Consider the following 25,877-nt stretch of genomic DNA (forward strand, 5'->3'; position numbering starts at 1 on the left):
CTGGTTTGAATCTCCCCTCTGCCAGTTTAAAATCATTACCCTTTGTCCTGTCATTACAAGACCTTATAAATAGTCATTCCTCATCCTTCCTGTAGGCCCCTTCACATACTGAAAGGCCACTATAAACTCTCCTTGAAGCCTTCTCTTCTCCAGGCTGAAAAGCCTTAACTCTTGTAGCCTGTCCTCATAGCAGAGGTGCTCCAGGCTTCTGAGCATCTTCAAGGCCCTCCTCTGGACTCACTCCAACAGTTTCATGTCTTTCTTGTGTTGGGGGCTCCAAAACTGAACACACTACTCCAGATGGGGTCTGACAAGAGTGGAATAAAGGGGGAGAATCCCCTCCCCTGTCCCCTGGCCATGCTTCTCTTGCTGCAGCCCAGCACACGGTTGCTGTGTGGGCTGCATGTGCACACTGCCAGCTCATGTTGAGCTTTTCACCAACCCAGACCCAAAGGTCCTTCTCTTCAGGGCTGCTCTCAGCCATTCACACACAGCCTGTATTTGAGCTTGGCATTGCACTGACCCAGGTGCAGGACCTTACTCTTGGCCTTGTCGAATGTCATGAGCTTGGCCTGGGCCCACTTCTCCAGCCTGTCCAGGTTCCTCTGGATGGATCCCTGCCCTCTAGCAAGTCGACTGTGACACACAGCTTGGTGTCATCTGCAAACTTGCTGAGGGACCACTCGATTCCTCTGTCCATATCACTGACAAAGATGTTAAGCAGCACTGGTCCCAGCACTGACCCCTAAGGGACGCCACTTGTCCCTGGTCTTCAGGTGGACATTGTGCCATTGATCACCACTCTCCACATGCCACCATTCAGCCAATTCTTTATCCAGCAGTGCTACACCCATCAAGTCCATGCCTTTCCAGTTTGGTGACCAGGATGTCACGTGGGACATAGCCAAATGCCTTGCTGCCAGTCGCCCTTCCCTTGCCCACTGTTGCTGTGACTTTGTCATAAAAGCCACCAAGTTTGTCAGGCATGATTTGCCCTTGGTGAAGCCATGCTGGTTACCACCATTCACCTCTGCTTTGTTTTCCATTTGCCTTAGCAGAGCCTTCAGGAGCATCTGCTCCATGATCTTGCCAGGCACAGAGGTGAGACTGACTGGTCTGCAGTTCCTGGGGGCATCCTTTTTTCCCTTCTTCAAGATGGGCATTATGTTTGCCCTTTTCCAGACAGCAGGAACTTCACCAATCTGCCATAACATTTCAAATATGATGGACACTGGTTTAGCAACTTCATCTCCCAGGTCCTTCAGGACCCATGGGTGGATCTTATCAGACCCCGTAGACTTGCGCATGTTCAGATTCCTTAGGTGCTCATGAACCTGATCTTCAATTCTAGTGGGCAGATCTTCCTTCTCCCAGGCCTTACTGCTGCCCTCTGGGACTTGGGCATTGTGGTTGGAGCCCTTGCCACTGAAGGCAAAGAAGTCATTGAGTACCTCAGCCTTATCCATATCCTTTGTCACCAGCTCTCTATTTCCCTTCTGGAAGGTTCCCACATTCTCCCCAGTCCTCCTTTTCTCACTAATATACCTGAAGAAGTTCTTCTTGTTCTCCTTCATATCCTTAGCCTTGTCCAGCTTTCCTGCCCCCCCCCCTTCCTTCCAGAGTTCTTTCCATCCACAGAGCCATGTATTAAAAGCCTGTATGCATCTGCTTCATCCAATGTCTCTGTCATTGGTTGGAATAATAGAAGAAAAAATTATTTGTGCCCCCGAGTCTTATACCACTCATCCCAAGGCCTTGAAGTATTTTTTGATACTGGGACTAACAGTCATTATTTCTTCTCCTCCTACATGGAAGATCAGTAATAGGTAGTAGTCTGTAGAGCATACCAGGCTAGGAATTTTCCTAGCAACAGCCCTAATCCAGGCTCCATGTAGGCAGCACACCTCCCTGTGAAAGGGGTCTGTCAAACATACCGGTCCCTCTGTTCCTCTCAGAAGTGAATCACCTACAACTATCACTCTTCTTTTTCTTTGTTGCACTAGTCCTAATTCTTGGTGCTGGCTGACACATGCTGGGCAACTGAGCAGGTGGACTTGCCCCTCCATCCTCCTTTGCCCAATCCTCAGTTGCTCGTGTCCCATTTTTGTTGTGCAAGGGCAGCTGGTAAGACCAGGAAGTCTTAGAAGACCAGGAGAGGGCTCTCCTCTCCCTGTGAGGGGGACCTACCTCCACTCCCTCTCATCTCCTGGGCCTTCTCCTTTACCCGTTTTGTCTAGATAGCGAGAGGAAATGGAACCCTCTGCTACTTGTGCAGCCCTCAGCTGCAGCCCTCTCTCAGGGATGGTGCAGTCTGGCTCCACCAGTCAATTTCCTTTTCACAATGCCATATAGACCTTAGTCTCTCATCTTCCTTCTTCAGTCCAGCCACTATACTGAACAGATCATCCACCTGCTCACACTTCACATAGGTTTCATACCCACCACCATCCACACTAAATACTAGACTCAGGCATTCTCTGCAGCTAGGGGTCTGGACATTCACATATCTGCATGAGGCACCAGTCTGGGTGCCCCCAGTTTTCTTAATCACAGTATTTGTCCGGATTATAACCACGGCTAATACCTTGGCATTTGGGTTTTAGTGGGTTTTGGTTAATTTTGGGTTTTGGGATTTATTTCTTTTTTTCTTTGTGGTGGCTGGGTTTTTTTTAAAACAAAAAAAAATCTCTGCTATTGCTCGCCGGGAGGGCATCAAACAGACACTGCCTCTCCCCATGGTGCTCTGCTATTGCTCGCTGGGAGGGCATCAAACAGACACTGCCTCTCCCCATGGTGCTCTGCTATTGCTCATTGGGAGGGCATCAAACAGACACTGCCTCTCCCCATGGCGCTCTGCTATTGCTCGCCGGGAGGGCATCAAACAGACACTGCCTCTCCCCATGGTGCTCTGCTATTGCTCGTTGGGAGGGCATCAAACAGACACTGCCTCTCCCCATGGCGCTCTGCTATTGCTCGCCGGGAGGGCATCAAACAGACGCTGCCTCTCCCCATGGTGCTCTGCTATTGCTCGTTGGGAGGGCATCAAACAGACACTGCCTCTCCCCATGGTGCTCTGCTATTGCTCGTTGGGAGGGCATCAAACAGACACTGCCTCTCCCCATGGCGCTCTGCTATTGCTCGCCGGGAGGGCATCAAACAGACACTGCCTCTTCCCATGGTGCTCTGCTATTGCTCGTTGGGAGGGCATCAAACAGACACTGCCTCTCCCCATAGTGCTCTGCTATTGGTCGTTGGGAGGGCATCAAACAGACACTGCCTCTTCCCATGGTGCTCTGCTATTGCTCGTTGGGAGGGCATCAAACAGACACTGCCTCTCCCCATAGTGCTCTGCTATTGGTCGTTGGGAGGGCATCAAACAGACACTGCCTCTCCCCATGGCGCTCTGCTATTGCTCGCTGGGAGGGCATCAAACAGACGCTGCCTCTCCCCATGGTGCTCTGCTATTGCTCGTTGGGAGGGCATCAAACAGACACTGCCTCTCCCCATGGCGCTCTGCTATTGCTCGCCGGGAGGGCATCAAACAGACACTGCCTCTCCCCATGGTGATCTGCTATTGCTCGCTGGGAGGGCATCAAACAGACACTGCCTCTTCCCATGGTGCTCTGCTATTGCTCGTTGGGAGGGCATCAAACAGACACTGCCTCTCCCCATGGTGCTCTGCTATTGGTCGTTGGGAGGGCATCAAACAGACACTGCCTCTTCCCATGGTGCTCTGCTATTGCTCGTTGGGAGGGCACCAAACAGACACTGCCTCTCCCCATAGTGCTCTGCTATTGCTCGTTGGGAGGGCATCAAACAGACACTGCCTCTCCCCATGGTGCTCTGCTATTGCTCGCTGGGAGGGCATCAAACAGACACTGCCTCTCCCCATGGTGCTCTGCTATTGTTCGTTGGGAGGGCATCTAACAGACACTGCCTCTCCCCATGGCGCTCTGCTATTGCTCGCCGGGAGGGCATCAAACAGACACTGCCTCTCCCCATGGCGCTCTGCTATTGCTCGCCGGGAAGGCATCAAACAGACACCGCCTCTCCCCATGGTGCTCTGCTATTGCTCGCTGGGAGGGCATCTAACAGACACTGCCTCTCCCCATGACGCTCTGCTATTGCTCGCTGGGAGGGCATCAAACAGACGCTGCCTCTCCCCATGGTGCTCTGCTATTGCTCGCTGGGAGGGCATCAGACAGACGCTGCCTCTCCCCATGGCACTCTGCTATTGCTAGCCCAGAGGGCGTCAAACAGACACTGCCCCTCCACATGCCATTCTGCTATTGCTCGCCGGGAGGGAGTCAAATAGCCACTGCCTCTCCCCCTGGCGCTCCACGGCTGGCTCGCCCGTTTGTATCTCGCATGTAACCACGGCAACACCCCAGCAGCGCCAATCCCTTCGCGCAGGCACGTGAGGGAGCCAACCCTGCCGCCCCTCTTCCCCTTTCTCCAGGTGCCTCCACGTTGGGAAGCCCCCTGTTTGCTTGAGAGCAATACCGTTATGCGCCGGAGCTGGTCCCGATGCCGCTTCCTCTCCAAGTGGTGTATGTCCGACAGTCAGCCTTGATGGAATACAGATTCTAGACCACAGGACTGCTTCGCTTCATCAAAATTCACCGCTTGGTTACTCTAATCTGTATAAAAGAGATAAGAGTGTCAGAGGGAACGCAAAGAACTGCTTCAAGGAAAGCAATAGAACAAAAAAACGGACACAGACAGTGAAAAAGTAAACCAAGCTGGTGAGGGAAGCAAATCTAATCGAGCAAAGCAAAAGGTAGAAGTCAAATCTCAGCTTCCAACTAAACAAAATTATTAGGATCCAAAGGGTGATCTTAAGTAACAGTGACTATGAAAGCACAGGGTTCCAGGTATATCGCTGGAATATCAAAAAGCAGAGTACAGAAAGTAGCCCTCAAACAAATGGAGAATTAATAATTCACTCTATACTGAGTGAATCCAACACAATCAACAGCTTTCTTGCTCTTCAGCAGAATCTGAACACTAGGGAAACACATCTGAAAAGAAGAGTAGGGAGTTCAAGATGACTTGTTGAGAAGATCATAGGATCAGAGGATGTTAGGGGTTGGAAGGAACCCAAAGAGATCATCAAGTCCAACCCCCCTGCCGGAGCAGGACAATACTATCTAACACAGATCACAGAGGACCACATCCAGACAGGCCTTGTAAAGTCTCCAGAGAAGGAGACTCCATGACCTCCCTGGGAAGCCTGTTCCAGTGCTCTGTGACTCCCTACAGTAAAGAAGTTCCCCTTTGTATTGAGGCAGAATCTCTTTTGCTGCAACTTACACCCAGTGTTCCTTGTCCTATCACAGGGAGCAAGTGAAAAAAGCCTCTCCCCCCCTCCTGGCCAGCCTTCAGATACTTATAAACATTTATCAAATCCCCTCTAAGTCTTCTCCAGACTAAAAAGCCCCAGGTCCCTCAGCCTCTCCTCATAAGCCATGCCCTCCTGTCCCCTAATCATCCTTGTAGCCCTCCGCTGGACCCTCTCCAGCAGATCCCTGTTAGCAGTTTAGTTTGTTCTTGTTTTGTGTATGTTGTTGGTTTGGGGATTTTTAAAAATTTATTATCCAGTTCTATGTCACCTGCTCAGACTTTCCACTATGGGTACTCACTTCCATGCAAAAAAACACTGCCTCCATCTAGATTCCAATTCATTATGTATTCATTAATACACTTAACGACAGTCACACCCACTCCTCCACTCAGCCTGAAGTCAAACCTGCTCCATAGCAGAAAGCACTCAAGTTCCAACCTGACCAATAACCTCCCTGCTATTCATACTACTAGCCTTTGATCCCAGCTCTGCTGAATGCTTTACTTCAGATTGTGCCACAAATAGCAGTCATCCATGTTTGATTTATATTGGAGTTTGTGTTACTGCTAAGCTGTACTTCTTGCTCTGAACTTAGCAGGGGTATTGCTCCTGACTTTGCCACAGTGACTTAGTTGTCTGGGTAAACAGAGGCATAAGTTTTCAAATTGTCTTTTTGTAGGAATATAAGAATCTTCAAGGCCCCTTTCTCACTCTCTCAAACGTCATCTCTGAAGCAAACACTTCTGATTTACGACAGTCACCACAGTGAGGATTTCTATCAGTAAGTTCTTGGGGGTGTGAGCAAAGTAAAAAAGTACCTTTGACATTCATAAAATAAAGAGCTTCACTGCAGCATGATCAAGACCAATTTTGCTAGACTCACAGCTTCAGGGAGCCCCTCAGGAAGTCCCAAATAAGTACAGCCTAAAAAAGGTAATAAAGAAGCAAAAATATGTTATTTTTTATATATTAAAACACCTATTGACCTTTTTAGAAATAATCTACTTTTCCTACAATAATTGCAAATATTCAACATTTGTGAAGAACAAGTACTATTCACAAATTATTGCTGTAACTTCTCCAGGAAACAGACTTCTGTATTACCTGCAAAAAGACCACCAAAAAAGCCATGCAAATTATCTTCCCCTTCTGGATGGATGCCTAAATCCATGCACTTCCACATTATTTAGTTAGTCAATAATTTTTACTTCAGTGCTGGAAAATAAAGTTCAATCTTGTAGAATTTTTTTGCTTGAACAAACTGTTGAAGCAGAAAGTCAAATTCAAACAGTGCACCCAGAATGCTGCTGCAAAACTATGTCTGCAGCAGTTTTATGCACACATACCAAATATTTATCAAGATGGCATAAATGCAAGTAGCACAGACACCTGCTTCAGCTGGAAAACATGAAATGGATTTACAAATCAGCTACAACTGCACTGAAACCCTCCTCACATATTTCCAAGGCATAGCAAGAGAAATACGGATATCTTGACTTAAATTTTAAATTATTAAATTAAGGGCAGAGAGGAAAGATCTAAATACTGAACTGAGTGTGATTAAAGCTGGGTGGTTTTTAAAAAATCCTCCCAAATCTGAAAACAATTACCAGTTTATAGAAGCATGAAAGCACACATTTTCACTCACACAATGCAAATGTACAAGGAAAAAACTGACCATCCAATGGGATCTTCATTCTGGCAAACAAGCATAGACCTCTCAGAGAAAGTTAATGTTTATTCCATGAGGCACTGTTAAAGCCTCAGCTGGAACACAGCATACAATTTAATCATGCATGTTTGAAAAAGATCAGAGACAGAGAAGAGAAAGGCCATGAGCAAGAGAATAGTAAACTTACCTGATGAAAGAGAAGAAGCCTTGGTGTGATTAGAGAAAAAATAAATAAATCAGTGCTGCCACGGGAAAGAGCAAACAAAAACTAGGAAGCTACTAAGAGGCTGCAACAATTTTTTCTTTAAGAACAGAGTGCTGATTTCAAAAAGTCTTGCAATGTAAGCATTTTGTTGCTTTAAGATAGAAGCCTGCTAAACTGACCATACTCCACAAACAGCAACTGAATTCCAGTGAGCTACACCCCTTAGATGTATTCCAAGCAAACCTCTGACAGGCACCATATAAGATTGTATCAGAAATTGGTTGACCACGTTTGCCTGTACTGATGTGGTTGAAAAGTTTAGGGAAGTTAAACTCTAATCATAAACCAGATGGTGACACTGGAGGAGACCAGGCTACTATACTACATTTATTCCTCCAGATATTCCTATTACAGAGTTACAAATCAGCTGCTGAACTCAAAGCAAGCACCTATTTCACCATTAGTTCTGCTCAATCCGAGGTAATGCACCATGCTTCACTTACACCAGACCAAAGAATGCCTTAAACACCAATTTACTCCAGTGAATTTCTGGTTTAGGTTTTTTTTTTAAATACAACCACAATAACTACTTAAGCATGATTTTTAAAACCAGACATTAATGCTTCTATAGAATGAAATCTGGATAAGGCAGCTCTAATCACTGCAGCTGCTTACAGACAATCAGTAAAACAAAAATTGCCACTTCTGGCAACACAAAGCAAAATCCAGAAACCGCAGAATGGGAAACAATACTCACACAAGCAGCAGTAATCAGAAGATAGTAAAGACAGTATCACATCCCAATAAGAGGAGAGACTGTAAATGAAATCACAATCTATTACAGAAGCAATCTGCTTAATATTTCAGCAGGACTTCACATTTTCACTTTTGAGGAATGAGAGCCACTTGAAATAAATTCTTAAGTAAATAGCATTATAGGATTCTTTCTCATCTCAAATCACCAGAGGTTTTTATAACTTCATAGTGAATCACCTTCACTAGAGTTTGAACAGAGGAAGCTGATAATGGCTTGCATTTCCATCAAGATGCCTGGAAGCCTGTTTTGAGGTGTCAAAGCATCTCTTTCAGTGCAGACAGAAGAAATTATGTGACTGTGTTTGAAGAAACATAGACAATCTAACTCCTTGTTGTGTTTCCGCATTAAACCCATGTTTCTGAGAAAGACATAAGCTTTAGTATCCTGCTGTTAATCAGAATTTGTCAATAACATAAAGGAGCATCTGTTTTGAAAACCTTAAAACAAACAGGAGATGCATTCTGCTAGCATACAGAGAGAAATTATTCTAATCCTTGTCTTTTTGCCCTTTCAGGGAAGCCTCCTCCTGTTCTCAGCACGTTTGACTCAGCTGGACTGTGTTCTCAAAGCTTTTTCTTCTCACTCTTGAAGAGCGCTGGCTCCATTCCACCACTTCCACTCAGAGAAGCACCAAAAGTGCAGCTTTCACTCTTTGCAGTCTCTTGCCATGTGCATTTAGATGCTATCCTGATTCCAAAACTGCTCCCTACACAGTTTCTAAACTTTCTCAACTTTTGTAACACTCAGACCATCCCTAAGCATATCAATATGTAGCTTGCCACAATGACCCTCCTACCCCATTGTATTGGTTATAGCTGACTGGCCCCACCAGGAGGGATGAGGGACAGAGGGTTTTCACTTATTTGCACTGCTAATTCCAATGAGAGATTTTAATAAATAAGAAAATCTTTCGAGTATTTTATGGTTTTGTCTTATCTGTTCCTTCTGTTGTCTCATGTCAACAATTGTGGTATTTTATTTTTTCCATTAAAATTCCTTTTTGCCCTTGCTGTTGCTTTGCACTGGAAGTTTCTGCTATTAGTTTTTTTTTTTTGAGTCTTCTTTGTTTAAAGGTTCATATAAGCTTATACGTGCATTTTCAGTGATTGAATTACAGTCTTGTTACAGGTGCCAGCTGTTACTGTAATTCTGAGATGTGACTTTAAAGGGCTACAGAAAAATCTTTCAGTCTCTTGGTAGGTGAGAAATGGTAAATGTTTCATCACAGGTATATATAGCTATAGTTAGACTAAATATAAACCAAAGCAGTGAAGGCAATCCTCTTACTCCCTTTAATAGTAGCTATATTATTTGTGCATTTTCAACACAATAGTTTTCTCAGAGCCAGGTAATCTTGTGAGAAGTCCTAGCTGAAGGGAACAGAAAAGCTTTTATTGACCAAGATTTTGCCCATGTTTTATTTTCAATCCATCAGAGCTTCACCTCTGATTTAACTAAGAAAATAAATGGTTCTATTCAGTCAGGTCAAGTGTCAGTTCAGGCTTGTAGCTTGTCACTTTCAGGGGCTCACATCATGTGTTCCTGATCATGTGGCTGTAATTACTTCAAACCGATGGACACTATGGACACTAGCACTGCTGAGCAAAGAGCAGCCCTGCTCTTCTCTCAGCTTACCTGCTTATTCCCATCTTCTATTAACAGAATTTTGTGGGAAATCTGACTGGAAAAATTTCTGGCTAATTATTTTACCAGAGAGCAGAAAAGATAGCCATGCTTATTTCCCTAAACTGAAAATATCTATTAAAACTGTTAATGTGACTTGAGGAAAAATGCAGCCTCCAAAAACTTTCTTTCTACTATCTTAGTTATGAATCACTTCTTTAACTTTGATCAAATTAAAGAGAAATTTAATTTAATATCAGCTGTAAGGGGGTAAGCTTTAAAGCTGGGATGAGATGATGCCAGGACCTGACTTGCTGATAAAGACAGGACACATTCAGCTGGCCAGACTCTGGAAATGCATGGGCCAGGAAAGTGTCAGACATGTTGTCTGGCTCAACAGAAAAAGGAGAGCACGAACAAGGAAAATAGTGAGTACAAGAGACTGAAACCTCTCAATAGCCATCTGTAACAGTGCATCTGCAACAGAATTCCCATTCTTCCAGAATAAAAAGTATTAAGTGAGACTGCCTCCTGGCAGAATTCTTTTGGTTTTGCGAGAATTAGTTTCAGAGGACATCAGATGGATTTAGTAGAGCTCATGATTTAGATGGATGCATTGGTTTAAGCTGACTGGCCACACTAGGAGGGATGAGGGACAGGACTACCCGCCCTATGGCACAGAGCAACAGAACAAGCTGGATCATATATTCTATACCACACTCACATCATGGCTCACTGTATGGCAGGAAAGTGCTTCACTGGGGTTTATAAGACTTGTAACACATGCTATGGCTTGTGAAGTTTCTTGTTCTAGGTTTTTGCATCTCTTCCCCAGTTTCCAGCCTGGAGTTTGTCCCTTTTGTTGTGGTTTTGGTTTGCACACAGTGGTGGTGGTGGTTTTCCCAGCATTGTCTCCTGTGTCCACTGGTGCCTTTTCTCCTGTTTTGTTTTCTCTTTGCCTAAACTGATATTCCTGCAACAGAATAGTAAATTGTCCTTATCTCAACTGGCATTTCAGCTTTCCTGGCTCCCTGTGGAGAGGGTAATGATAAAACCCTTCTGTTGTAGCTGGACTGCCAGGACTCAGCTGTCAGCTGAGTTCTAAACCAGATTTTGTCCTCACTCATGCCGTTTCACCTAGGCATAGCTCTCCAAAACTGTTAATTCATCTAATACATATTCTTATTTTAATAGGAGTGCTCTTAATTCCTGTCAGGACAACTCAGGTATCTTCCACTGTCATGGGAGTAGACATTACAGAAGGAACAGATTACTTCCAATTAATACAAGGATAATTTAGACTAAGCTTGCAATTACAATGAAGTGTGAAGTAGCAACGTAAAACAATCCTAAAATGCATTGCCTTGGGAGTATTAAAGTCCCTTAGGTGAGGCAAGAGATGACAGAAGAGAGCAACGACATCTCAGAGATAATTAAAGGATCAACCTAACCTCAGCTGGAGCTGCAAATTATGTATTTCAAAACCTCATTTATGGGATCAGATCATAGTCTAACATTCTAGATCACACTTTTTCCCCAGTCTAACACTTGTAAGCATCCTTTTACAATTTTTCAATCTGATCCACCTAGAGCAAAACCATTTAGAATGTATATGGATTTCAACTTTGAATTTGCTGTGAAGGCTAAAAACAATGGAACACTGGCCCTGTTCTTGGAAAGTAATTAATCCACTTTGAAGATGATGGAGAGACAGAAAAAACTGCACGTCTTCAGAGAAGTGTCTGGTCAAAAGATGATGATATTCAGCTGACAGTCTTCTGTAGCGTCCCAGCAGGCTCTGGATTTGGCCCTTATATCCCACTAGAATATGACAACACACTTTCATTCAACTTGAAAGTCACTTATCCAAGCACACCTGCAAGTTAAACTCAGTGTTTACTCTATAGACCACATCTCCGGCATCTGCACACTTGTACAGCACTTTGTCCACTTCCACATTTTTCAGTAGAGCAATGCAGTTTACAGGGCAGCACACTGGCATTTAAATTTACACCCAAAAATTAACTTGTAAAAACAGTAAATTATGCATGCACTGTTAATTTCTAATATGGTTTCTGCTAACAAAACCTGATCATGCATGCAATGTTTAGATCTTCTTCAGAATCAAATTCTGGCTATTTCATACACTTTTTTTTCCAAAATAGAACTGCATCTCAGTCTGCATTTTTTCTGAACTCAGATCTGAAGCTTCTCTGACCTCTAAGCTGCAGAAAGTAAACTTTACAATGCTGGACACATTTTGGATTTCAAAGTGGTCCAGAAAGACATGTTTGCTCTCTTCCAAGCACAAACAAGCCCTAAATTAGCTTAGGATGTAAGCATTCGGCTCTTATCCTGGAAATCATACAGTAACAGTGTTCTCTGAAGTTTTCCTTCTCATCCTTATAAAATATACTGCATTTTTTCCAACCACTACCTCATTATTATAATAATCCATGAAATATTCTTCCTCTCATTCCAGCAAGCAAAGTAGAAAACTATTTTAAATGGCTTACTGAAAGTTACCTAAAGAGAATGCTTTTTCCATTCTCAAACCCTTTGTGATACTACTGTCCATTTCCTAACGCAGAAGGCATGGTAAGCTCAGAGCTGAATAGAGCAAGGTGCCTTTTCAAATGCCTTTTGGAAGCTGGCTGATCACAGAACTTCACTTCAATGTTGCCATCACTGAACACCTCTCTCCTGCCTTCATCCGAGTCAACAGGATCTCTTTGAGAATCAGCCTTTTGTCGCCTCAGAGTAATCCCCGAGTTCCCCAGCTGCCTGGCCGGTGATGAGTTTTCTTTGACAATGCAGAAGCAGATGGCAGACAAAAAATTTTTCTTGAAGTTTTCATTCATGAAGGCATACACAATAGGGTTGCAAATCGAATTGAAGAATCCTATAATCTGGACAATTGCAAAGATCATTTTGACTGTCACATCATCATACTGCTTTTCGAAGTTACCTGGGAAAGAAAAAAGAAATGTGAAGCACAAATGCTTACTGCTTAGCCTATTTATGTCATGTCTGGCCCTAGAAGCTTTTGTTTACAATCAACAGAAGACCTTGCTGGAAGTTCTTAATATTAGCAACAGCGTTTCATCAGCAAGGAAAGATCAAGATCAATGCCACAGCTCTGCTTTGAGTGCACATAAATAAGGAGGAAGTAATTTGAAAGAGGCAGTTTATGAGACAAAAAACTTGCCCAGTGGCCAAGCAATGGAAGCTTCCAGTCTGCTAAGGAAGTAATTTGAAAGAGGCAGTTTATGAGACAAAAAACTTGCCCAGTGGCCAAGCAATGGAAGCTTCCAGTCTGCTAAGGAAGTAATTTGAAAGAGGCAGTTTATGAGACAAAAAACTTGCCCAGTGGCCAAGCAATGGAAGCTTCCAGTCTGCTAAGGATAGGCCTTGTTCATTAAACTAGTGTTTTGGCACTGAGTTTCATATGAAATGTTTAAGTACTTTAATACCAGTCTTGACACTGACCATATGTGGCTTTTTACTCTGTCCTGCTACAGATCAGCTCTAGAAGAAGATGTAAAAATGCATCTTCTTGGTCACGTCTCTCACTTCTTCGTCACTGAGATCCCAGAGGGATCTGAATTCCTTCAATTCAAATACTCTTTGACCAAATTCGGGATATATACTACCAAGGTAGGGCAAGTAAAATAAAGGTCTTGTAATGAAAAGAGAGCTCATGGAGTTTTATGGGCAACCTTAACATGAGAAGTTCAGACAATTTCAATTGTTAAAGCTTCTGCACTTCTGATTCTGCCCAGGAATAAACATCATTCAGTTCAGTTGACTGACTGCAGGATTCTGATTTATCTGCTAAAACTTTTTTGGTGACAGATGACAAAGTAACAATTTCTGCTTTCAGCAAGAATAGTACAGTAACTACTGAAAACTTCCTCTTGTCCCTGCACATATATAGCTTGCTACACAGTACCATGTGCTATCCCAGTACCCATGCTGGAGATGGGATGAACAGTACAACGTCTCAGAGAACAAGGCAAGTAGAAAAAAGCAAAGATAACAAGCATTGAGGTAATTTCCAAGCTAGTATCCAGTCAAGACCACAGAAGTTCAGCTAGATTTGTTGGGTATTAACACTATGATGTCCACTATTTTTATTTGCAATATTCCTAGATCATTAAAACCAGGGCAACAGAAGGGATAAATATTTCATAACAGTTTAATTCATAGCAGTACAACATCTTAAGTAGATGTCTTCACACATTAAAAATTAAATTTTAATTGCAAAGTTTCTTGTTCAAGAGGTTTTATACTTGGAAAGAAACTTTTACCTTCAAGCCAGCTACTTTTGACCTTTCAGCAAATCAGACCATCATGACAGGCATAGAAAGATTCCACAGAGCTCATCATTACAATAGTAAAGTCTTGCTTTTTTTTTTTTTTTTTTGAGTCTTGCAAGACCTAACAGACCTATTTTTCAGGACTGAATTATACCATACAAATTCAGAGAAGCAAGGACAAACTTCTTTCTAAAGAACTGGCATTCTAAAAGAGCCAGTAGAGAGTTTGAGTTCTCTCTCACCTACTCTGCAACAAACTTCAGGAGAGTTTACAGCAAGGTTGAAAGATTTTCACTATTATTATTCATACAGCAGAGAAGAAGAGCTGTTGTTGAGACACAGATTATTTTCATACATAAGCTAACTCCCAAACACTACATTAAAAGTCCTTTCCTGATAATAGGTTTTCTAAGTGTACTCATTTTACACAAGTACTGAAGCTCTATCACTTGCAGACTTTGGAGTAATTCATGTGGTGATGGATATGTCACAAGACAGTGATGCAGAATGTATAAGCACATTAACCCTTGTCAGAAGAAATTTTGCTACCACTGAGTATTGCAGCAGCACTACATCTTTACACCCTGCAGCGCCATTATCAAGAAAAAAAGATAAAAAAGGCTTTATTGCATGACACATTCCAGATACTTACTGTATTCTATCATCATGTGAATCACATGGAAAGGGGCCCAACAGACTGCAAAGAGAAACACCACTGTCACCATCATAACAATTGCTCGCTTCTTCTTCCTGAAATTGCACCAAGACAGTCCATGCTGAATCACTATGAATTGACTGGTAATTAGATGTGTCTCTTCAAGATGGATCAGTAAATATGTTCTGATGGTTGCAGATGCAAATAAGAATGGAAGTACACAACCCCCTTTGAAACAAAAAAGGCAGTATCATAAATCTAGTACATCAATTAACACTTTTCGTTTCACTCTCTTGGGAAAGCAATGCACTTTACAGCTGCAGCAATGATTATCCTATCTTGCAAGGCATTTTCACTCTATTGATGCAGATGCAGTTCCAATACTAAGAAATTAAAGGGAAAACCCACATGCCCAAAAGTCTTTTCCTATATCTAGAAGCTCTTACCATGCACCTGACTACACAGAGAAATTGGTAGAGCGTAAGTTAAACTATACTTGCAACATTTAACCTTTCCTAGTAGGTGAGGCAGAGCAAGACCAAGAAACATGCTCCCTACCTCCACTGTAATATCTCACAAAGTCAAGGGATACATAAATTTATCACCATCCCCAAACTGACATATAATGCAAATTAGAGCTCTAATTAATATATAATTCAAATTTATATACAATTCATTCAATTACATGTAAAGATCCCAAGACAGATTTTGCACTTGAGCTGAAGAAGAAGCAGTCACTGGGTCTTCTCCCCACCATGTGAAAATAAACCAAGCAGTAGTATGAAGACTTCATGCCATGTTAACTCCTGTAAGACTGCACTCTCTTTCAGTTTTGATGTAGAAGAGTCCACTTTCCTTGGCACTTTGTTAGACAAATATCTAAGAAATCACTTCTCTTCAAGTTGCCTGTCAGAATTCTCCATGAAGTCAATACTTAAGGAGATGGCTCTCCTCTCTACTCTTCACTGAGTAGAGCTGCTTCAGGCTTATCAAGCAATGATCAATTGGTCAAATGAAAGGAAAAAATCATGATGCAATATTAAGGGGAGCCCATTTTTAGTGCTAAATAGCAGAGATGATGATTATTGATTTGCTTAACTTCACAGATACAACATTACCATCTGCACAGTCTCACATGAACACATCTGAGAATACTCAAAACACTCTGGAACTTAGATAAGCTAAACTATACCAAAGAAGGTTTTAAAGGAATTCTGATTTTTTTTCCTAGATGCCAGTTTGATTTATAATAGGATCATAAGGCAGTGTTCACAGTTTCAGAATTATATAAAGAATTTTCCATAGAACATGAAAAATAATGCAGCAGCTTTTCCCCAAGACATCTAATTCCTGGTATACATCTTTTAAAATCAACCATTTCACAATGTATAATGAGAGATTTATCGAAAAGGCTTAACTTCAAAGGTGTGGCTGTACTTTAAAGAAAACAACCTGCTTAAGTTGCCCTAAATTGGGAATCTAAGCATTAAATAACTAGCCAGCTTTTAAAACTTGGTCTATGTTTGTAGACTTCCCAACAGATAAGGAAAGACAGATTTTTTTTTTCCACTGGTTTTCTAGAACTGTCAGGGTTGAAAAAAAATCCAAAACTTTCCAGAAGACAAAATTCCAATTGTGTTTTAGTTTACAAACCTTGATATTTTAGACATCTCACTCCCATGAATGGTTTGAAGAACTGAAGCATCTCCCACTCGTTTCTTAATCCAGAGTTCATAGCCAATTTTGGTGTACAAAAAAAGCATCAACATCAGTGGAAGAAGGAAGAGTATTACAAGAATAAAGGTTGTATATATCTTCTGATAAATTGGACTGGCCCATTCTTCCAAGCAACACACATACACTTTTTCATACAGAAAGTCATATTTAACCTGTAACAAGTGTAAAAGGAGATAAGAGTTTACCCCAAGCAAAAATCAAGCACATCAAAATAATCCTTGCTCTTAACAAAACAATCAAAATCCAACAGAGAGACTTTTCAAAGTGACAGATATTTTCCAAACACTTTTCCACACCAAGTGTTGGGTCGATTCAAATTGACAAGCCTTTTTTTTAATTCCCCCAAAACCTTACAGTAATTAAACTATAATGGGAAAATACTGACATGTTAACCTAAGCACAGTTCTTCCAAATCTTGGAGAACATTATGCAATCCTGAAACAGTAATCTAAGCCGTATTCTGCTGTGTGCCAGTGCATCTGTAAATCAAAGGAAAGCCACAATAGAAGTTATAGATGTAATTACTGCTTTGACATAACTGGGGAGGGTAGATGTGACTGGTCCCTGCTGGTAGTCCTCCTTCCAATGCATGCAAATCCTAATCCTTAGCCCTTCTCGTGCTGACATACAAAACAAAAGCTATGCTCCTCTTATCCCACTCTTGTTTCTTAGGAGTTCATTCAATTTCATTGCTAAAAGTAGGAAGAAATCCAGCAAGGAATGAATTTAAAAGGTAAATTCCCATTTCACCTAACATACCTCAAGTCGTTGCACATGCCACATAGGTGACCCAACAATAAGTGCCAGCAACCAGACTATGCCTGTAAACAAATACAGCTTTTAATACTTGGTACAAGAAGCACTGTAAGTTTTGGTATGAATAGTTTAACAGCTTCATCTTTAAAAGGTCAGGAAGCAAAGCAGACAATTTTAAAAAGAAACATATTTTCTGCATGAGGCATCCATCAGTCAACAATCACATTGATACCATTCTCTTTTGTCATCAGTTTTTTTTTCCTCTCAAACTACCTTCATTTATCAGTACTCAACTTCACTTGTATGAATAGCATTATATATGTTTTCTTTGTGTTACAACACAAATATTACCCACAGCTGTCACATCGATGACTTGAAATTCCAAGTTTATTGTCAGGGTTTTGGCTAGGAAACGTCATACATACAGCCACTGTCCTTGAGTTATTGTATAAATGTCAACTCCACCTCTGAATCACTGGTTGTATCAGAGCATTCTGTTCTGTCATGCAATGTCTACACTGCAGATTATTTCTCTATACACACCATTACTGGAGATGCCTAAAATCTTACCAAGCATTGTGAAAGCTCTTTTATTAGTGTACTGCCACTTCATTTTTAGGGGATGCACAATTCCCTGGTGTCTTTCCACAGCAATGCAGGTCATTGTAAGAATCTCAGTTACAATAGCAGTGGATTGAACAAATGGTACCATCTTGCAAGCAAAGGCACCTGAAAAAAAAAAAAAAACAAAGTAAAAATGCAACTGCTGCAGTTGATGAAAAAGCCACTCATATCAGACTTCATTACTGAAGCATCTTTGTGCAAAAAGAACAGACTAATACTCTTTGATTATTTTAACAACCAAATGCTAAGTCACCTATTTCAACTATTCATCAAATCCAGCTTTCAAAAGTTGTTCTTCCTTTGTACACACAACTGCAAAACCTAGACCTCTAAGGACATAATCATGTGCTCTCTCAGTCTGATGCCTATTCCTCTTCCACTTTTGACTAAGACTTTCATCATCTGTTTTCAAATATGCCAAGGTGCAGGGATATTTGTTATGTTTTTATCTTCGGATATTACTTTCCAGGCTTACTGTTACCTCTTTAAAGGTTTACCTTTCCTGTTATTATAAGACATTCCTTCTACTCATTTAAATACTACTCATATACTTTGATGCTTAATCTGGCAAGGGTCATTCCACCAAGCAATATATATATGAGGTACAACAGAAGAGGAAAAATTCAATCTCTTCATCATCTTTCCATTCTCCAAGTTGACCTCGTATCTGATTAGCACATCATGTTAATGAGTATTCAAATTCATACTATTTCCTGCCTGCATTTTCACACTTATATGGGTTCTCATTGTATTTATGTATAGCACAGACCTGTTGTAGTTTGTTTACAGTCAACTGCGAGAAAACATCACAGTAGCACGAGCCCACGCACCTAAAATAGCCTATATCTTTTTTACATGCAAGATGGGAGTCCATGAAATTTCCTCTATCCTGCAGTTGTAAAGTGTGGACAACACATTTTGGGCTAGTTGACTAAGAATATGTATTCTCCACTGTCTACCTTCCTTTCCAATTCCCTCCATGACTCACATGAAGCTTCTCAGCCTGTGGGTTTACAAAACGACTGAAACAAGGCACCACAGCTTTCAGTCAAACTTAGATCAAAATGTAGCAATTGGCAAGTAAAACCAAATAGAACAAGCAAAGATGAAAGACAGCCATGCAGCAAAGCACTGCTACCACAACACAAAACTGCTGCACTAAACTGTCTTTAATTATGGTACAAAAAACAAGTAGCACAACTGGGTTTTTGCGTTTCCTTTTTTTCTGGCAGGAATACAAATTAAAGATCCAGATCTCTTCTCAAGACAGACTCACTAGCAGAGAGGAAAACAGGAAACAGCAAACACTCTCTGGATGCAAAGTAGAGAAAGACAGATATGTCTACCAAGAAAAACAACATCATAACCATCTCACATGAAACACTAACCAATCTATCCACACCCTAAATCTTTTTTATTTCTTTGTTTGATTAATGCAACAGCAAGCATTTCTCATCACTCATTAATATTTACACTAATGATATGCACAATCTACAATAAGAAAGTCCTTTAAATGAATCTGTGAGTACATTTTGTCAAGTGTTTTGCTGCCTAAGCCTCTAATTTCCTCCACTGAGGCAGGGTTTTTTCTCAAATCATCATCACAGTCAATTTTACTCCTGCCTCTACACTTAAGAAAATATCCCAAAATATACAACAGCAGGGCATGGAAAATGAGAATAAAATCATGATTTCACCAATACAGACAGAACTACAAAATCACAGTGCTCTTAACAGAAAGATTAATCCCAAGGTACAACCTCTCACATTGCAAGAGGAAAATAAAGAATGTTGGTATGTTCCTAACTTGATTTACAGAAAGTCTAGACAACTTAAATGGGAAAGTCAGAATAAAGCTTGAAAATGGGAGATTCAAATAACTGTAACTCTTGTGTCCAGCTCTGCTGTCTAATATTAACCCTAACAGCATATCAGCACCTTGAGAGTATTTGTAAGCTCTTCAGCAACAAAGAACAGTCCAGAAGCAAGCCAGAGCGAAGAAGTTTCTGACATCTCACTGCAGAACTTAAAAGTATGCAAGAATACCAGACGCAAAAGGCCCAGTGAACTCCCCATCTAAGAATCTGTTAGTCCCTCGGAAAGGAATATTTAAGCACTCTTTTTCTGGAAAATTTTAGCTAAAGTAACACAGGATGTTTGGTAAGTTACAGAATGGATTCTGAATACCCAGCTGGGTAGAAGATGCTGCTTAGTTTTCAACCAAGCCTTTAATGAAGAGAGAAGTGCCATGTCAAGGAGTACCTGAGATGACAGCAACGTACAGAAGACATCCTCCTCTCCCAAATGGCAGCTAGAGGCCAGACATGATATGCACGGGCATCTAAAAAGCTGCTAGGTGTTCAGTAGTCCTCTAATCACTCACTACTCCCTAAGTGACAGGAAAAGACACCCTCTGACACCTGTCTTGAGAAGACATAAACATACGACACACGACCTATCATAACACTAGGTCTGCCTCATGGTTTGCCCTTATCTTTTGCCCGGACTATTATATTATACATTAAATGCAGTTCTCCAGTCACTCCAGGCAGTTCTGCAAAGATAACACTGCTACTCAGCTAACTAAGCAGTCTGCGGTTGTTCCCATCACATCTCCCACTCTGCTGTGGGTTTCTAAAGAGGAAAAGAAGAGAAAGAACAAGCACAGAAATAAAGAACCAGTTCAAAATCAAAGACAAATACAAAACATACACATCTCACTTTACATTTAGTACAGATGTCTGTTTTAGTGAAGCAAGTGAAAATAAATCAGATATAAAGTAACTAAATGCTCAGAAACTCAGATATTTCTGGCATCAAGTATATTGGGATGGACGACTTTTCTCCAGCAGGAATATATTACATAGTCAATTCACCCTCTTCTTAGCAAAGCTGGAGCTTGCACAGCTCAGAGATGTTTAAAGTAGAGTTTTTTGGACTACAAAAGGAAAATTAAACCAGTATAGCTAGCAAGGAAGTCTCCTCCCAGGCTGCCAGGCTCTGGTTTGCAATATAACTACTCAAGCTTCACAGTGTAAGTCTCAGAAACCAGATACTCTTGGGGCATCATCCGTTTACACCTCATTTGCTCTCCTGAATTTTAGTTTACACACACATTCAACACTGAAGGGCAATACCTATCAAGTATTTTACTTACATCCTCCCAATACTATGGTAGTTAAAGTTAACTGACGTGTGGATCCATTTGCACTGCAGATACTCCATTGCAAAAAAGAGGGTAGACAAAAAGCGTAGTAAACCCCACAGAGTGGAGCATGCTTTAAAGTATTCAATTACTGTATTTGTTCCCACTAAGCTATACCTTTTATGCTCACTACTTCTAGATTTTTGCCAAGCATCCTCAATACCAGAACGTAAATGGAACACAGACTTGCCTCATACGGCTCCACATGCCTGTAATTTAACTCAGGTGGAGATTTCATCCCACTCAGCTTTTAGCTGATTCCGGTCAGGTGTGTGGCCGAGCTGACAAACTGGGATCTCATTTATCAGTAACAATAATCAGATCTCTTCTCTTGAGATAAAGTTTATAAATTCAGTCCTCTCCCCTCTACATGAGATCTCTTGATGCCATCAGTAACTTTCTGCTCTGTTATTCTTTGAGGAAGGAAAACTATAGCCAAATGGAAGGTACACCTATATAGCTACCAATTTATTATTCTTATTTATACATCATTATTCAACATCTGTACTGTCTTAAAACAGTGGCTGCCTTCCATAAAGACAGCTTGTCAGAAAATAAACCATTTGTCCTTGATATCAGTAGTCCTTGGAGTTTTGTTATTCCTCACTTCTGCCAGAAAGTTCCTGCTTTTCAGGCCAAAATAAAGCCCATTTCTCACCGGGCACTTCTGTGTGCCTTTAAAATCTCCTCTGACCTGTCAATTCACATCCTGCATTCTAGCCTGTGGGATGTACTGGAATTAAATCTTCATGTTCTGAAGGCAACCTTCACTGTCTCCCAACAACAGGAGCACAGGAAGCCTTGAAAACTGAAACATAACTGTGTCACTTTACGGGCATCTTTTCTGTTCATCTTGAAATACTCTGAAAAGTATTTCAAAAACACTGTCTTCCACAAAACAGTAACTTTTATTTTTCCACTTAAAAGTGCCAAACACTGCTTTAAAACCAAGAAAAAGAAGATAAAATACCACTTGCTGGGTTAGTCTGCTTTTGTCTTTCTGTTACCTTACTATTTTGGCACATAGATTTATAAAAAGTAGGTTTTTTTATAGCCATCAGAAGTCCTTGTTCAAGGGTCCTTCAAACAAACAGGACTACAACACAATTCCCAAGATGTAAGCATGTTTTGAAAACAGTGCATGACCTCGCCAAAACTGTGCACGTTCCCTCACTCTCCTAATTTCTCAAAGGACATATTCCTTTTCTTCACAAAAGGGTAAGGATATACGATGCTAAGAGGAGTACTGCCAAAGGAACTTAAGCTGAATGGAGAAGGATATCTCAGTTGGCAGACAGCTTTCATTAGAGAGAAAAAAAACAAAGTACCTCATCAGCACCACACAACGTACAGTTTCTCACACGCGTACAGCAACTTTTAACAAACACAAGCACTAAAGCGCCCTGGGTTCAACGTAACCTGAGGAAGCAGCGTACCCATTATTTAACCCTGCCGAAGAGCAGGTAGAGGTTACGGAACTACACACTTGGAGTTAATGTTCCAGTCCAACGATAAAATACTTCAAATGTCTGAAACCCCACCAGCGGCTTCAGGAGAAGTAGACGTTTGAAGTTCTCGCCCAAGAGCTGAAGCCTCATGCAACCACCAAGAGCTCCGCCACCAGCCCCCTCAGAGAGGGGCGGCCGCGCTCCTTCTCCTCAGCGGAGCTCTGGCCCCACCGCCAGGGGCTGCTCGGAGATCACCTCAGGGACTCCCCACTCGGACAGATACCTTACACGTCTCGGAATCCCTCCCAGGGATCGAGAGGGAAGGGGGCCTTATCGTCCGCCCTCCCTCACCTCCCTTCAACGGCTGCCGAACCCGTTAACGGCCCGGGAGTGCTCGCCCCGGCCCTGGCACCCACCGCCGAGCCAGTTGGAGGAGATGTTCTGCAACATGGTGAAGGGGACGCAGAAGAAGGCGATGAGGAGGTCGCTGAGCGCCAACGAGCAAATGAAGATGTTGGTGACGGTCCTCATGGCTTTGCTGCGAGTCACCACGTAGAGCACCAGGCAGTTGCCAAAGAGCGCCAAGACGAAGATGAGCACGCAGATGAGGACGAAGGCCACCTTGGTGCGAGCCGGCAGCTCCGGGATGTACACCAGCGGCTGTAGCCCGTAAAGGGCAATGAACTGCTCCCGTGTCACGTTGTTTTCCCGCAGGAGCTGTGAGAACTGCTCTGGGGTGATGTTCAGGGACCGCATGGCGCCGAACTCCCCACTCCCTCCTCACTACCTCAGCGACGCCGCCCGCGCCCCGCCATCGCCTGACCGCCGCCCCTCCGACGCTCTGCTGGGGAGAGGGGTGAAGCAGCCAGCACCGGACCGAAAAGCAGAGGGAAGAACTCCCACAGCCGAAAGCAGCCTGCACACGACAAGACAGCACAACAGCCTCTGTGGGGCGACCACACTGCCCTTCGCCGCTGTCGGCTGGCCAGCGGGCACCGTGGCGGCAGCCAATGGGCGCGCAGCGCGGGCCCGCCCCAGCCCCGCCGCTCCGGAACGGGACAGGCGTGAGCCGGCGCGCGCGGCGTCCCTCACAGCCCTGCCCGCCGCTGCCTCAGCGTCCCTGACTCTGTACGTCCAAGGGCAGCTCAGGATGCCCACGGCGGGAGCTGCAGCTACCGAGACAACCTCTCGTCACGCTTGGGTGAGAAGCAAATATAAAAGCTCTTTTATGTGGTAGGTACACGGTCTGCGTGAGGGGAGACTCGGAGTACCCACAGCGGGTCACGCCGCTGCTGCTGCGTCCTCAGCCCGAGCGAGGCAGCAGAGGAATTTTATCTGACCTTTTTGTGATCGTGAGCAAAAGCTCAGAGAGAAAAGCAGTCTTCCAAACTTCCATCCATTGAGCTCAGACATACACTACAAGGCTCCTAAAGTTTTCTTTTCTCAGGCAGGCAGACACACAGTGCCAGTAACAACTCCAGACAGAAGAGTCTAGTCAGAATCCCATCCCACTCGTCCTAGCTGGCTAAATTGCTGCAGTAAGGTTGCATACATTGATTTCGGCCAACTGGTGCAACAGAAGTTCAGAAACTGCCACCAAGGTTTAACCATGAATAATAACAGACGTTCCAATAGGTCAAGTTGAAAATAAGTATTGATTTGTCTTCCAACCTGTTTTAAATTGACCATTGTGGCTTTCTTGCTAGAACAGAAAAACCCTTTGCACCACATTCTCAAACTGTGCCAAGGCAGGTTTAGGCTGGATGTTAGGAAGAAGTTCTTCACAGAAAGAGTGATAGGCATTGGAATGGGCTGCCCTCAGAGGTGGTAGAGTCACCAGCCCTGGAGGTGTTTAAAAAGAGGCTGGATGAGGCACTTAGTGCCATGGTTTAGTTAATTAGAAGGGTTAGGTGATAGGTTGGACTCTACCTCAAAGATCTTTTCCAATCTAGTTAATTCTGTGATTCTGTGACATGAGAACATGTTTAATAGCAGCAAGATTTTTTTTTTTTTTTAATCACTCACATTATCAATTATTGAAAAGGATCCAGAGAAGGCAACAACAATACAGAAAACTGTCCTGGCACCACTCATCCTCTCCACAATGAGAGATGTTTCATAAAGAAACATCGTCACCTGAGAGAATACAGCAAAATTAGATCTTTGTACAGAAAGGGTGCTCCTTGCCCTGGGCACATCTTCATCTGCACCAGGGAAGTATAAAACAAAATGAAGAAAAGTCTAGCAAAATCTATCTATTTATTAGATATTACGCTGCTGGCTTGCCAAGGACAATGGGAGAGGGAAGAGTTCATCACAAAGTCACTCGCAGCAAAATGAATGTTCTCAATAAGAGCGAAGACTTTTTGTTGTCTTTGAAAGAAAATATTTGTGAAGTTCTGGTGTCTGCACTGTTGTGTAAATATCCCAATCTGCACAAATCAGTCCTCCAAACTGGAGGGGACTTTGTTGTCTAGTCTAACCTTCCTGCAGCACACAGGGAAAACATTTGCTTTCACCTCTTAGACCTGCTGTGTTGGTGAGAAAAGCTCACTCTCTTAGTCCTATAATGCTCTTGCTGATCTTATATGTTGTAGCACAAATAAGCTTCTTTAAGGTTCAGTTTTTCCAGCACCTCCCCTCAGACTATACACTAACTACATCAGGTGTAGCCTAAAGCCACCTTTGTTTACTCTGCTCACACACCCTTTCCTATACCTCCTTTCCTTTTCCCTCTTCTTACCTCCCCACTTTGTATTAATAGCAGAAATCTCATTCAGAAGCAATTTTATTAACAAACCAGATGCATTTCAGGAAATTTCATTCCTATTATAAATAAAGAAGGACCAAACCTGGATTGCAATATTCTGTTATTCATTGTGAAAGCAAGCAAACAAATGGAAATAAGCTCTCACCTAAATACTACAAATAATCAGGGTTTACGGTTAACATGGACATTTGCCTTGCATCTATCCTTATTTTATTACTATGATTACTCATTACTAGTAATCAAATAGCATTAAAAATGAAAAATGTCTGAACAGTTAATCTACATAATACAAACAGATCTTGAAGCTGTAGGCTATGGAAGTATGCCATTACATCTGCTGCAGCTTTAGCTGGGTTGGTTTTTTTTTTGCACGATGCAGGTAGTTTTGCAGATAACATCAGTCTTGAATATTTACTTACATGGAGAAGATAAATGCAGGATTTACAGAAACTTTAATTCTCTACAAGTATGTATTGATCCTCTTGGCTAAGGCAATAAGAGCATGGACATCATACAAGTGACAGAGAAAATCACTAGTAATGGAATTATCCAGCTGCTTGACCTGAATAAAATTATATTTGGAGTAAAAAAGGCTTGAGTTACAAGAGCTGACCTCATCTAAAACCTGCTGAAATTATTGAAATGACCTCTCTGCTTCCCTGGGCTACAGATAATTGGTAGATAGGGATAAGTGCTACTTAC

At 42.4% G+C, this 25,877-nt stretch overlaps 2 protein-coding genes and 1 long non-coding RNA gene across 9 annotated transcripts in view; 1 reads left to right on the forward strand and 2 right to left on the reverse strand.

The window, feature by feature from the left end:
• TNIP3 (TNFAIP3 interacting protein 3) overlaps positions 1–9,615 on the reverse strand; it is an 82,422-nt gene extending 72,807 nt beyond the window's left edge. For 2 of the 5 annotated variants that reach the window (XM_064149912.1, XM_064149911.1), the window contains exons 1-2: positions 6,163–6,290; positions 4,504–4,640 (exon numbers count right to left, since the gene is read on the reverse strand). The gene's annotated coding sequence lies outside the window, so the exon portion shown is untranslated. Of the gene's footprint in view, positions 1–4,503; positions 4,641–6,162; positions 6,295–6,448 lie in introns of those variants that run through there. The other 3 variants (XM_064149910.1, XM_064149909.1, XM_064149914.1) reach the window with 3 other exon arrangements.
• A 121-nt stretch (positions 9,616–9,736) lies between these two features.
• On the reverse strand, positions 9,737–23,301 carry QRFPR (pyroglutamylated RFamide peptide receptor). Of its 3 annotated transcripts, none has more exons than XM_064149906.1 (6): positions 22,822–23,301; positions 17,699–17,857; positions 17,132–17,193; positions 16,289–16,524; positions 14,633–14,730; positions 9,737–12,629 (listed from the first exon to the last, which is right to left on the reverse strand). In XM_064149906.1, exons 1-6 carry the CDS (start codon positions 23,159–23,161, stop codon positions 12,229–12,231), a joined length of 1,296 nt encoding a protein of 431 aa, XP_064005976.1. In that variant the 5' UTR covers positions 23,162–23,301; the 3' UTR covers positions 9,737–12,228. The 3 variants fall into 3 exon arrangements, with proteins under 3 accessions (XP_064005976.1, XP_064005977.1, XP_064005978.1); XM_064149907.1 differs by lacking the exon at positions 22,822–23,301 and adding an exon at positions 22,444–22,739; XM_064149908.1 differs by having other exon boundaries at positions 12,539–12,629; positions 14,633–14,677.
• A 209-nt stretch (positions 23,302–23,510) lies between these two features.
• Positions 23,511–25,877, forward strand: part of LOC135178737 (uncharacterized) — a 36,974-nt gene continuing 34,607 nt past the window's right edge. The window contains exon 1 of the long non-coding RNA XR_010303718.1: positions 23,511–23,606. This is a non-coding gene — a long non-coding RNA (uncharacterized LOC135178737). The remainder of the gene's footprint in view (positions 23,607–25,877) is intronic.

Source organism: Pogoniulus pusillus, chromosome 10 (assembly GCF_015220805.1).
Source record: "Pogoniulus pusillus isolate bPogPus1 chromosome 10, bPogPus1.pri, whole genome shotgun sequence".
In the NCBI taxonomy this organism is placed as follows: Eukaryota; Metazoa; Chordata; class Aves; order Piciformes; family Lybiidae; genus Pogoniulus; species Pogoniulus pusillus.